Source organism: Petaurus breviceps, unplaced genomic scaffold (genome assembly GCF_028583685.1).
Source record: "Petaurus breviceps papuanus isolate PSGF00001 unplaced genomic scaffold, PetGlider_PUasm1.0 173, whole genome shotgun sequence".
Classification (NCBI taxonomy): Eukaryota; Metazoa; Chordata; class Mammalia; order Diprotodontia; family Petauridae; genus Petaurus; species Petaurus breviceps.
The window spans coordinates 10,415,152-10,429,105 of record NW_027185759.1 but is presented as its reverse complement, the minus strand read 5'-3'; the positions used below and the strand labels follow the sequence as shown (position 1 = coordinate 10,429,105).

The window sequence follows — 13,954 nt, the reverse complement described above, 5'->3', positions numbered from 1 at the left end:
TCCCCAGTGGGGGTGGGTGGCAGGGGGGGAAGGGAATAAATCTGGAATTAAAAGTTTTAAAATCAAATATTCAAATATATATATATATGTGTGTGTGTGTGTGTGTGTGTGTGTGTGTGTGTGTGTACTATTATTAATACCATCTTACATGTTATTAAGGGAAAAAAAGATATACAGGCACTGAGGCATAGAGATCCACTGGAAAAGTTGAAACGGGTATGGGAGAAAATATGGGAGAGAGCAGATTGGAGGTGGGGATATCATGTGGGACTGCTGTTTTGGGGGGATGGGTGGGGAGAAAACAGGGAGAAAATTTGTAACTCAAAATCTGGTGGAAACGAATGATGTAAATCAGAAGTTAATAAAGCATTAAAAATAAAAAATAAAAAAACCTTAACCAGTAGTTGTCTCATCTGACATATGAGATATTCTGGTCTAAGAATTCCTTCAGTTTAAAGGAAGAAGACAATGAAGAAGGAGGGGGAGGGGGAGGAGGAGAAGAAGAAGAAGAAGAAGAAAGAGAAGGAGAAGAAGAAGGAGAAGGAGGAGAAGAAGAAGAAGGAGGAGAAGAGAGAGAAGAACAAGAAGAAGATTCTTAATTTGCATTCTGGTTTATAGTTTTTCCACAGTGAGATTACTTAAAACAAGGACTGTCTGTGAATTCAATGACTATGGTCTCTGCTTCTTCATCACTGAGTCCTGCCTTCCTAATAGGGAGCCTGGCCAAGAAAAGGGCTGGAGGATAGAAGACCGAAGGGTCAGTGTGTCTATTTCTGGCTAAGTACACTGCAAAGCTAATTGTAAATCTTGGATTATCCTTTTTTATTCTTTTTTTTTCATTTCCCATGCATCTTCAGAGATGCAGAGATCGCTCAGGAACAGTGTCTATAAAATCCACTTGTGGCCCTAGTTTTCCAGGCATCAGTAGTTTGGAGGGAAGGGGCTTTCTTCAGTATCAAATGACTTGGGTTCCTTTAGTCTTACTTTACACACGTCTTTAATGGTGGAGATGGAGAATGAGAGCTGGTGTGTGGCCTTGCAGAAAGGGCTCCCAGGGGAACGAGGGGAGGGGGGAGGCCCCAGGTGAGGGCCAAAGCAGGAGATTGAGCAGCTTCCTTCTGCTTGCCTCCATCACTTGTGTTAACCTGTCTATCCTCTCCCATACAGTGCATTTACGGTGGCTGTCTTGTTGAGCTTGCCCAGGAAATGCTGGTCATCATGGTGGGGAAACAAATCTTGAACAACCTGCTGGAGATTCTCCTCCTGTAAGTAGTGCCCAGAAGTGGCCTGGAGTAATAACCTTAACACAAGACTTGGAGTCAGGAAAACTCGTGTTCAAATCTCCCCCCAGCACTTGTTGTCTGTGTGACCCTAGTCAGGTCATTTCATCGTTCACTATTTTGGTTTCCTTGTCTATAAAATAAAAGAGCTGAATTAAATAATCTCCAACATTCTATAATTCTGAGCAACAGGACTGATTTAGGCAAAAAGAAAGCAAAGGATGGCGCATGTTGTCCCTTAACTCAAGCATCATGGACATCCTACTCTCACCTCACTGATGCTAGGGGCTCATCCAACCTCACAGCTCTGAACAGGACTTGTCCAGAGTGCTGAAGATCCCGTTTACAAAGTGCTCTCCGTACTCGTCTCATTTGATCCTCAGAACATTCCAGTGTGGTGGGCACTACTGGTATTATTCTCCCCATTTAACAGATAAGGAAAATGAGGCACAGAGAAGATGGACTCACAGAACTAAAGAAGTGTCAGAGCTAGGATGGGTCACCGATCTCTCCTGGCCCTAAGTCTGAGCTCTTGGCACCATGTAGCATTTCCTCTTACTTCTCAAAGGATACAGAATTTCCTCACTGTAGATGGTCCCAACCATGTGCAGATTATGATCTGTGGAGGCATGTTCATCTAATAGTGCTTGGGCTTTTTGACCATTGACCTTCCTATGCCTTCCACAGAGACTCCTTCTGGCCCCCAAAGAGCCCTTGGCTGGGCTGCTTCATATCCCACACCTCAGCAGAGCTCAGGATGTCCCTCTTCTCCTCCTCCTCTCATTCACAGGGGTCCACATTTGTGATATCCATGTGTCTCCCTCTGCTTTTCATTCACCAGTCACTCTCAGGGATGTGCCATGCCCTGAAGCCATGCTTGCATTGCCCTCTGTGTCTTTGCACCGTGATCCTAGGATGACCCACTTAGAGTTCCTCCAGTCTGACCCACTGTATCAGCAATGCCATATTCACAATGTCTATGGAGATTACAGATATGCTGATATAATTATCCATCACAAAATATGTCATGCTTGTCATATAAGGGAATAAGCTGGAAAATTTATTAAGATACCAAAAGACTGAGTCCCAAAACCAGAAAGTGAAAGCCATCAGAGTAGTTATGACATTGGCACAGGTAGATAAAGTAGAAAGCACCCACATTTTCAAGCCTTTAAAACAGAACAGGCTACCTCAGGCAAAGGTCCTCCTCTCCCCACGCACAGCAACCACCCAGCGTCCTGGAAGCGCGCTCCCAGCAGCTCTGGCCCCTAGCAGTCCTCAGCAGGAGTCCTTAGCAGAAAGTCCTTAGCAGTCCTAACTCTAAAAGGGCTTCGTGCTGCCGCTGCCTCTGCTGCTGCCACCGCTGTCACCACCACCACCGCCAGCCACCGCAGGAACGCTAGCTTGGCTTTCGCTTTCTCTGGCTTTCGCTTCCTCTTGCTCCGCCCCTTCCTGCTATGTCAGCACGTCCAATGGGGCATGGAAGATCTTTAAATCCCATAACCCTTACATTTAATATAATGTAACACCAAGGAAAGGCAACTTCCCAAGGTTCAGAATACCAGCATAGGTGCTCTCCATTTTATTCAGTGACAAACCAAGAACAGAGAAGATCAAAACATGACATCATTCCAAATACAGCATTTACTAAATGTGATTAAATAATCTCCAAGTACTACCCCACCCCAGGACCTTCCAATCATTCAATCAATTACAAAGTCTCTGTTCTAAATACTTCTCCACCCCTAGGCTGTACCTTCATTTAGTCCACCACAAAGCCCCTCTTCTCAAATGGAGATTAGTTTCCAAACATAAGTAAAATACATTCATTTGCTCAACCATAGAACACAAAAAGGTCAAAAGTTCCCCACCCCTGGATCACAATTGAATCTACCCCAGAGTTACATCAAGTTTAAGCACAGCACCTAATACCCAAATGGAGGTCTTTTCTTCATCTTGACACGAGGCAAGTTCTCAGCAATCTTAGTTCCTGGGGAGACAAGGCTTAGCAAGGCCACAAGATACATTGCCAGTCCCTTCACTAGTTCATCCTCTGTCTGTAGAACAGTCCTAGAATCCCTGAAAACATTAGCAAAACCCTCTCCTAGGATTTCTGTAAACATACAACAAGAAAATCCTTCTTCAGGGCTTCTGAACCAACAGAAAGGTTCCCAGACCCCTGCAACAACAGCACTGTCCTTCACCAGTGGACAGTATTCACTCTGTCTGCAGGACAGTCTCCAGACCCCTGCAACAACAGCACTGTCCTTCACCAGTGGACAGTATTCACTCTCTGTCTGCAGGACAGTCTCAGGGCTTCTTAACCAAAAGCCAGGTTCCAGGACTTCTTCAACAACAGGATTGTCTTTCACCAGTGGACAAATCTGGCAAAAGAACATCAAAACAGACAGACAAAGTACCAGCAAAACAGCCATGTCTCCTCAGTCCCTGGCAGCTCAGGGGGCAGGTCTCAAAAGTCCAGGGCAATTCAAAGCGGCCACCAGCAATTCTCTTAGTCTCTCTCTCTCCACGAGGTGCTGCTTCCAAAAAAAAAAGTTCTTTTGCCTCTCTCTTGTCTCTCCAAATCTACGTCACCAGCTCCTCCCAGTTCAGGACTTTCTTTTCATATCAACAAGTCCATCCCACAGGTGGGATTAACAAGCTCTGGGTTTTAACACAATCAATTTGAAAACCAAGCCAATACAGGGGAATCTTTAATTGCCATTACTATCACACCCACACCTAACTTCAATCCTCCACTTTCTATCTGATAAGGAAACCAAGGCCCAGTGAGGTGGGGAGGGACTTCCCTCAGTTCACTCTGCAAAGCCAGGTCCACAGACTCCAAGATCCATAGCATTCTTCACTGTGCAACTTATTGCCAAAAATCATTTTAAAATTCCATGTTATTTCCTTTTCCCCCTCTGGCTGTCCCTCATGCCTGGAATGCTCTCCCTCTTCCACTCTAGCTACTGACCTCCCTGGCTTCCTTTAAGTCCCAAGTAAAATCCCACCTTCTACAGGAAGCCTTCCCAAAACCCCTCTTAATTCCAGTGCCTTCCCTCTGTTAATTATTTCCTGGTTATCCTGTATAGAGCTTGCTTTTTCTTCCTTGTTGGATTATAAGGTCATTGAGGGCAGGGACTGTGTTTTACCTTCTTTTTTTTTCTTTTACCCTAGCACTTAGCCCAGTATCTGGCACAAAGCAGGCACTTAGGAAATTTATTATTAATTAAAATTGTGAAGCTGGCCAATTGGATACTCCTCTTCAAAAAGACCATCTTATAAGATCATAGATCTTGACCTGGAAGGGACCCCACAGACCACCTAGCCCAGCCCTTTCATTTGACAGAGAAGGAAAAACACCCCCAGTGAGGCTGTAGCTGGCTGAAGGTGACCCCAGGAGTGTCAGTGAGATACTTCATAAGATCGTAAGGAAGAAGAAGAAAATATGGAGAAATAGGGTAACCTTTGGTTATGGGAGAAGGGGTTCTTCAGGTACCTTTAGAACACCTTGGTTGTAAGCACTGGGTCCCAGGCATGCTCTCCCAGCTTTCCTACTCGCTTATAGGAATATCTCTTCTAAAAGTATCATGGCCCTGACTTCCCCAGCCCGGAACGTCTTGGTCTAGGCCAGTGGCACTTTCTGGGAGAGTGAGATCAAGGTACCCTTTTCATCTGACTTGGACAAACATATTCCCAGGTGTTGATGCCTATAATCAGGTCTCCTCTGAATCTCCTTTTCTAAAGACTAAGAGTGTTTCATGTCTTATGAGAGCTTTCCTTGCTAAGCCAGAAATTAGCCTTGCTCCCCTCTTCCTCATTCTGTCTTTGAATTACTCATCCACCCTCCCAAGATGAGTCTTGTGTAGGGATGTGCAGGTTCAGAAGAATTATTCCTGTGTCTTTGGAGACCAACCACCTCACTCCCAGTTCATAGTAAAAGCCTTGGTTTATACTTCTGATCAGAACTTAACTGGGCTACTTACCACTTCGTGACTTTCCCCTCTGTTGATGTCCAGGAAACTGAAAATGTGGAAACACAGAAAAGCCCTTCAAGACAAGCAAAAGAACAAAAAGGAGAAGAAGACCTCAAACATCATTTGGGAGGCCAACTATGAGCTTCTGGAATATGAAGGGCTGTTTGAGGAATACCTGGAAATGGGTACGAACCAAGGCTTATCAGCCATTATTTGTAGGGCAGGTGGGTTGGGACAAGGAAAGGAGAGATAAGGGAGGGCATGAATAAGATGCATTTTTTCACTCATGGTGCTTAAAGGTCACACTCATCTGATGGAATTGGCTTCTTAGCTCTCCATTTCCCCCTCAGCCTCAGAAGTACAGGCTTAGGGAGGCATGGGTGGACAGCAGTTTATAAAAAATACCTAGAAATCTTGCAGTCAACCTGCAAGCCAGATGAGGCATCCACAGAGTCACCTGATAGGCACCAAGGCTAACGCAATCCTGTGTTGCAACTAGAAGAGACATGGTGACCAGTGGGAGGGAATCTGGGCATCCATCTTGGTCCATTAGAAGAACAACATAAATAAAATTTCTCCTAACATCAAACCTAGCAAATAGTCAGTGAGATGGAAGGGAATTTTAGAAATGAAATAGAAAAAACTCCCATGATTCATAAGCTTAAGTGTGTTAGATGGGATGGGATGGGAGGGGATGGGATGGGATGGGGTGGGAGATGTATGTTGGAAGGTGGGGAAAGTGGGGAAGTACCACAAAGAATCCATACTGGGCACCCTGAACATGATTTGAGGGACCCCAGATAAAAACCTGTGGCACAGAATTATTCTTAGACCCAGAAAAAAAATGATACTTGGACACGGAGTGCATTAATCCTGTTATAATCAACACTGTCTTCCATGGCCATTCTCACCCCCAAGATCTTATTGAGATAGCATACTAACAAAAACTCAAGGAGCAGATCAGAGAGAGAACCCAAAGAAGGGACAGGGTAGAAAAAGAGCTTCTTGAGGGCACAGATTATTCACATCTGGTTTTGAATCCACAGTACTTGATAGATGCTTAATCAATGTTCCTGGCTGAATGACTGGCTCAGGGAAAGCCCCAGTGCTGGACAAAGGGCACCAAACGCCAGCAGCCAGAGAGGTAAAAAAAATCAAACTGGCAAAAACGTGGTAAAAATGTAAAGTCTGTACCAAGCCAGCCTTGCCTTTGTCAGTATGGTCCCCATTGTCCTTCCCCAACAGTGCAGTCGACGCCTGGTGCTGAGTCCCTCAGTCAGAGCTTAGGGAGGCTCTTTGACCACAGATGCCCCCCTAAGCCATCATCAGGGTTATTGCTGTAACTTTAGTGCCTGGCCTATTGTATCCGTTGGCATAGCCTTTCAGAGCCCAAGGGCACCTCCACCTGCTGTCAGGCATCAGAAGAGTGTGACAATGATAGGAAACACTCATCATTGAAGGCTTTGCTTAGCCAGATAGATGGTGGGGGGAGCGTGGAAGGCAGACTGACCTGATTGAGGGATTGAGAAGTGCCCCCGCAGCCCCAGGGGAGTCACTGACCTTTGTCCCCATGACTTCCCTTGTTAATGCAGTGATACAGTTCGGATTCATCACCATTTTTGTGACCGCCTGCCCTCTCGCACCACTCTTTGCTCTCCTCAACAACTGGCTCGAGATCCGCCTTGATGCCCACAAGTTTGTCTGCCAGTATCGGCGCCCTGTGGCAGAAAAAGCCCAGGGCATTGGCATCTGGTTTTGTCTCCTACAGGGTATAACCCATTTGGCCATCTTGAGTAATGTGAGTAGCTTTGGGGTCCTGAGGGCTGAGGGAAATGGCTCCAAGTGTGTGTGGGGTCGGGAGATGAGGGGAAAGAGGCTCCAGCTCACCCCTTGTGATGAGCTGGGATGGAGGTCAGGGAATGGATCCCTAGAGGACAGGGAGGTTAGGAAAGGCAGGAGACTCCCAGAGGGTGACTCCCCTGTGAACCAGACAATTAGCTCTGTGCCCTAGGGCCATCAGGGACTGCTCACTGGGCAACAGGTCTGCAAAGGGCAGTGACCTCAGGACATTTCTAAGGATCTTCTGGGCTTCACATCTGAGAGGGAAGATCCTCCTATCTTGTGTCCTGCTCCTGGGCTGACTCTCAGCGCTCTTAACAGGCTCTTTGCAGAATTAAATTAGGAGCAACGATGGCAGTGAGCTGAGCCCATGTGAATGAAAAAGCATTCATTGAACACTTTCTAGATGCCAGGCACTGTCCTGCCTGTGCTAAGGGCTGGGAACCAAAGACAAGAAGAGAGAAAGGGCAGATCTCACCCCATCAGGTGGCCCTTCATCAGCGGAGGTGTCCTTGCACTCTTGGCCTGTGAGCTGACCCTCCCCATGCTGGAGGTGTTCCATGTGGAGGGGACTGTTGGTGCCGCCAGACTCACACCCCCTCCTCTTCCAAAATGATGCCCCTTAAGCCACCTCGTGAACACAGCTAACTGGCATCTGCCCCTATCTCTCCTTGCCCTCTTGGTCTATCTTTGACAGATGACTATGTCTGGGGCTGGGGTGCCTCCTGGCCTCTGGTCTCTCTGCACTCAATTCCAGCTCCCACTTAGCTGCCAAAGTGCTTTTCCTAAAACTAAATCTGACCACACTGCTCCCTGGCACAATACAATCCAGCAGCCAAACTCCACACCTCCAGGACCAAATAAATCCTTGGCTTAGCATTTAAAGTTCTTCCCAAGCTGGCTCCTTCCTGCCTCTTCCATCTTCTTACGTTTTAGCCCTTTCCGTGGGGTCTATGACCCTGCTCTGCTGGCCAAGAGGACATTTCATCTCCACTTTTTACCACCCCTGGGCTTCCTTCAAAACCTAGCTCAAGCAAATGCCACCCTCTTCCTGAAGCCCTTTTGTCCCTGTATCCCTAGCATCTGGCACAGGGCCTGCTGAGGAGTGGGCACCAAATAAATGCTTTTTGAATTGAATTATTCCAGATCCCTGAGGGAAGGGTGAAGCAGGACTGGGATTAGAACCCAGGTCCCACATTGCAGGTGCTGGCCTTTTTGTTTGATAAAACACTCAAGGTTCTGCTGCCTTGAACAGTCTGAGGTGGATTGTAAATAAACCTCAAGGGGAAAAAAATAAAAAGGTATCCTTAGGATCTAGTGCAGTCTGAGAGTGAAGCAATCAGCCTCAGACATGCAACTCCTGCTCATGGCTGAGCTCATAGAACAGAAAGATGATGGCACCAGCACTTGTGAAGAAGAAGGTGCAGGGATGGAAACATCCCACCTGTTTCTCTTTACTTGTGCCCTGGGAAGGTCTCAGCGACCATGGCTGAGATGCTGCTGCATTCCTTCCAGGCCCTCCTTATTGCCTTCACGTCTGACTTCCTGCAAAGGACCTATTACCAGCACATCCATTCTTATGGTCTCCACGGCTACGTCAACTTTACCCTGGCATGGGCCCCCAAGGCTTTTGTCTCCACATACAACCACACATGCAGGTGAGGCGGGTTTGGGGCACGCTTCACTGGGGTAGTGCCTGCTCCTGTTTGGTCTTCAAGAAGCAACCTAGACAGAAAGGAGGGACAGAGAGAGGGGAGAGCCAAGATGGCCTTTACTCCTCCTCCCTCCCACGGGATTCAAGAGGTCACTGCTTTAACTCGGAAAGGAGGTTCCCCTCTAACGCTCCCTTCCACCTCCTTCATTTTTCTCTAGAACATACTGATTTCTTATGTTGTCTCCACGCTAGAGCCATCCATAATTAGGGTCCCCACTCAATGGAGGTCTTAGGGCAAAAGCTGGACAATACCTTTTCACCCACATTGTAGTGGGGACCGAGGGTGACTCTGGGCTGGACCAGCTCCATCTCATAGCCTTGAATCCATTTCAAATCAAACAAAACCTGGCCCCTCGGCTTTCTTACATATCGGGAACTCCTCTGGAAAACTTCTGATTGGCCTAATCTTCAGGAGCCCTCATCAGCGGAGGCAGCCTAAGTATTCTGCCCTGCCCAAGTTAGCATCTTATCTCTCAAAATGGATTCAGATGCCATTTGGTCTAAACTTGTCTTGCAGAGGCCCAAAGAAGCTTAAGTGACATCCTCTAGGCCACACAGGTGGCATCTGTATAGACTGGCATCCAGTGTCAGCTCATTTTCAGATGATTAAAGCACTGGAATCTGTTTTAATTAAAGTTTGAAACTTGATTCATTTTGTCAATGAGGGGGTAGCTATGCATGCTGAGGACATCTCTGCCTTTGACCAAAGGTGGACCCCAATGGCCTTTTGGACTTTGGAAGATAGGTGCTCTTATCAAAGAATAAGCCAAAATACATGGGAGTGGGGAGGGGGCAGGAAAGGATGTAGAATAGGGAACAAAGGAAAGGTAGCTGAGGAAGACAAGATGGGGTGAAGACACCAGGGGTGAAGATAGCCAACTGGTCAGGAGAATGCGGGGAAGAAGACATTAAGAAAACCGAAACTCCTCCATAAGGTTCTCATGGAGAAGAGGAAAAAACCCAGAAGCCCAAGCTGACAGGAGCCCCATTTCTCCCCGACCGGGAACGAGAATCAAACCTACACACACAGTTTTCACCATGAACCCACAGGGGGTTGGTGGCACACCTGCCCCAGGTGCAGCTGATGTTGGCCAGAACTCAGGGACGATACCCACATTTGGCTCCTGAGTCCTCATTGTCCCTTTTTTTCACTTTTTTATATTAAAGAAGATGAAGAGTGGAAAGCATGTCATGAGTCTCCAGGGACTGCATAAACATAACTTGTCACTGCCATTTGTTTTTAGGTATCAAGCTTTCAGAGAAGAAGATGGTCAGTATTCTTTTACCTTCTGGAACCTTCTGGCAATCCGTCTGGCCTTCATCATTGTGTTTGAGGTACCACCTAGTGTCTGCCATTGGCCTTGGCTCTTGGGGTCTTTCCTGCCCTGGCCCCTCCCTGGGGATCCGGACACAGCCTCTCAGACTGGGCCCTGCTGCCCCGACAGCTCATGGAGCACAGCCTCCCTCCTGTTCCTGCCCCACAGAGCCCCTTTTCTCCATCCCCGGCCTTTGGCCTCCTCACTGCCAACCTGTGCTTTGCCCAATAGCACGTCATCTTCCTTGTGGCCTGGCTGATTGATGTCGTCGTGCCCGATATCCCAGAATCGGTGGAAATCAAAATGAAGCAGGAATACTACCTGGCCAAGGAAGCCTTGGCTGACCACGAGGTGACTCCTAGGACCGAGCCCTTCAGCACCCCTCAGTCCTGTGGCTCTCCTGGCCTAGACAGGGCAGTGGGCACCCTGAGAAGAAGAGGTGTCTTTAACTGCTCTGGGTCATCCTGCAGAGGCTGCTGCGCTTTCCCTGTGATCCTCCCCTCTCCAGGGTAGAGAGCCCTGGGTTTGAGCCCTGCTCAGGCCCCTCCTAGCTGTGTGAGCCTGGGGCAGGTTTTCCATCATCTTAGCACGGGTTTGAATGTGTTGGACTGTAGGGTACCTTCCAGACTCCATCTATGATCCCCCCCCCCCCCTGCTCTCCTCCCGGGGAAAAGCCAGTTGGGCAGAGGGGCTGGCTCAGGCCAGCTCCCTTGCCCACCCTGAGACCCTCTTCATCAGCAAGACTAGCTAACAGACCCAATGCTCTCAGCTTTCAGAAGCTTCCTTCCTTCCATTCTCTCATCTGATCCTTGACATGAAAAAAGCCTTCATTTCTGGGGGTTTTCATGGGGGGAGGCAGGTAAAAAGGGTCCTCAGAACTTGAGTTTTAACCACCGAAAGCTTAACAAGAGATGGGAAAAGGCTCGGCTTTTCTCAGCACCCCCTGGCAGCAGAGCAGAGAATGGCTCACTTATCTTCTCCACATGCCTTTGGGAGAGCGAAGAGTCTGGTGACCATTTTATTCCCATTTCACAGATAGGGAAGAAAAATCAGGGTCCAACTGTAGTGAGTGAGTGTGCATCAGGGCTTTGGAGTCAGAGGACCCAGGTTCAAATCCTAGCTTGACTGCTCACTAGCTGTGTGACCCTTCACTTTTCTGAACATCAGTCCCTGCCCCCTGGCCAGTGAGGGAGTGGTCTCGATGGCCTCTGGGGTGCCTTCTGGCTCTCAGTGGATGATCCTGTGCCTGTCTATGCACCAGAGCTAGGATCTAGACCAAGCACCTAGACCACTGTTCACTGAGCGGAGGAGAGGAAGGAAAACCCAAAGCCTTCTAAGACACCAAGGTCTTCTCTATGACTGGCCTGTAGTTTGTGGATTCTATCTTCTTCCCTGACCCTTGTTATTTCCAACTGGGACATTTGTCCTTTTCCAGTCTTGTGACAGCTCTCGTATTTTCCACACTCTTTCAACCACCACCGACTCTCTCAGCAGCTGAGTAATGCAGTTGATAGAATGTTGAGCTTGGAATTGGGAAGACCTGAGTTCAAATCCACCCTCAAGCCCTTAGTAGCTTTGTGATCCCAAGTAAACCACTTAACCTGCCTGCCTCAGCTTCCACATCTGTAAAATGAGGACACTAACAGCACCTACCTCCCAGGGTTTTCATGAGGACCATAAAATGCTTTGCAAACCTTAAAGCACTCCAGAAATGCTTGTCACTCTTGTTTCAGTACCCTGAGTGTTCACAGAGGCTGGGTGACTTGAACCCCCTCCTTTTCTTGTCTTGGTTATCAATTCCCTGCTGGCCTTCTCCATCCCACCACACCCAATGGGACGAACGCTTCTTGGTATTGGCAGAGAAAAGAGAATTACTGCTTGAGCTGTTCTGCCTTCACTTCGTTGGAATGGCCCGACCCATCCCCAGCAAACCATCTCCTCTTTCTCTGATAGCGCTGAGAACACACTCCTACTTTTCTCTCTCTTCAGAATTTAATTTTTTTTTAATTGAAGGGGGAAAGGCAGGACAATTGGGGGTAAGTGACTTGCCCAAGGTCATACAGCAAGTAAGTGTATCGAGTGTCTGAGGCTGGATTTGAACTTAGGTCCTCCTGACTCCAGGGCCGGTGCTTTATTCACTGCGCCACCTAGCTGCCCCTGGAATTTAATACTTAAGCACCTCCCAACTTTTTCTGGTCCTATTCCCCTGCAGAATTTTAGGCCATGGGATGCCCCTCCTTTCCTTTGAGTCTTTTGAAATCTAAAATCCAGGGTGCAGGTTAGACCACATGTAACTGAATTTCCTCTCTGACAAACTCTAAGAAGAAATCGGTCACTCCCTAAGGAACTCTCCATCCTCTCTTCACCAGGAGTCACTTCCTCCATTTAGTGAGAATCAGACCCAGAATAAAAGTGCCCCCTGTGGACTCCTTTACTTTTTGAAGGATGAGATTATGATTAAGGAAAATAGAAAGAGGAAATGGTTTGCTGGGGATGGGTCGGGCCATTCCAACGAAGTGAAGGCAGAACAGCTCAGTAATTCTCTTTTCTCTGCCAATATTAACTGCCCTATTTTTGGTAAAGAGAGTGCACCCCAACAGATGTCTGGATGACTGAACCCCCTCCCCCATGCCACCACAGCATGTCTGGATAATTGAAGTCTGCTGCTATCCTCACTCCATATAGCTATCTTTCATGGGATCTGACTTGGGGAATATGCACAAATTTCTCCCCCCCCCCTTTTTTTTAAGCAATTGGGGTTAAGTAACTTGCTCAAGGCTACATGGCCAGGTGTTTCTGGGTGGGTGCTAAGTGTCTGAAGCCCGACTCAATCCCAGGTCATCTGGACTCTGGGGCCAGTGCTCTTACTTGCTGTGCTACCTGGCCACCCCAAATTTTCCCGTTTTCTTGATCCTTTCAGTTTAAAGATCTTTTCATTAGATTTGCAAGACAACCAGAAAACAGCAAAAACCTCTGGTATCAGCCAAGACTGGGTGGGATGAAGCCCAGGATCAGCATGGGGCTTTGTTAGGTGAACTCCATTCCTGGCCAGGAGTCTGCCATCCCTGTATTTCAGGCTGTCGTCCCAAAGCCCACATCCCACTGTCTGATATCACCTTCTTAACTAGCTGTTCATGTGCCTCCCTTATTTTCAATGGATGATCATTAGGAAAAAGAGGGGTGAAGAGAGAGGAGCAAGCATTTATTAAACACCTACTGGGTGCTAGGTGCCATGTTGAATGCTTTACAGATATCTCATTTGAAGACACTGCCTGCAAATCTCCATGGTCTTCCGTTCCTTGCTCGAGACCTCACTGACTGTAGCAATGATTTTCGGGTTCTTGGCGGCATTGTGTGGGCCCAGGTGCCAATCACCAGAAGTGGGGAGCTACCATCCCTTCTGATGAGTATTGGGAGGTTCTGTGAGGTCTTCAAAGCAGGCCCTGTGGGCTATGCAGCTGTCTGCTAACTGTGCCTCTGTGCTCCTCCTCAGGGAATCACCCATTAACTACTCCTTGGTCCCTTACTGGATGACCTCTCATCTGAGAGCTGCTCAGATGTCACTCTTGGGACAAGGAGCCACCATTTCGTACTTGGGCCAGTCCTTCCCTTTCTCCTCTAGTAAGCCTTCTTCCCTTCTCCCCCCTTCTCAGCCCTAGGACCCCTCTTTTCTCTGGTTGAAGTCTCACCTCTCTCCCTATTGGGAACATTGAGCTGTCTCTGACCACCTGGAATGGGGCTGTTTCTTGACTCCACATTCTTTCCCTTCATCCTTCTCCTCCAGGAAGGAGTTCAGCCTGTACTTGGGACATGGACAAGTCACTC

General features: G+C 47.9%; 1 protein-coding gene across 1 annotated transcript in view; it reads left to right on the top strand.

Moving 5' to 3' along the window:
* ANO7 (anoctamin 7) overlaps window positions 1-13,954 on the top strand; it is a 62,912-nt gene that overhangs the window by 47,573 nt on the left and 1,385 nt on the right. Inside the window, exons 16-21 of the mRNA XM_069083220.1 lie at window positions 1,168-1,265; window positions 5,303-5,445; window positions 6,853-7,058; window positions 8,615-8,757; window positions 10,058-10,148; window positions 10,361-10,546. Of these exons, the coding sequence (XP_068939321.1) occupies window positions 1,168-1,265; window positions 5,303-5,445; window positions 6,853-7,058; window positions 8,615-8,757; window positions 10,058-10,148; window positions 10,361-10,546 (867 nt within the window). The remainder of the gene's footprint in view (window positions 1-1,167; window positions 1,266-5,302; window positions 5,446-6,852; window positions 7,059-8,614; window positions 8,758-10,057; window positions 10,149-10,360; window positions 10,547-13,954) is intronic.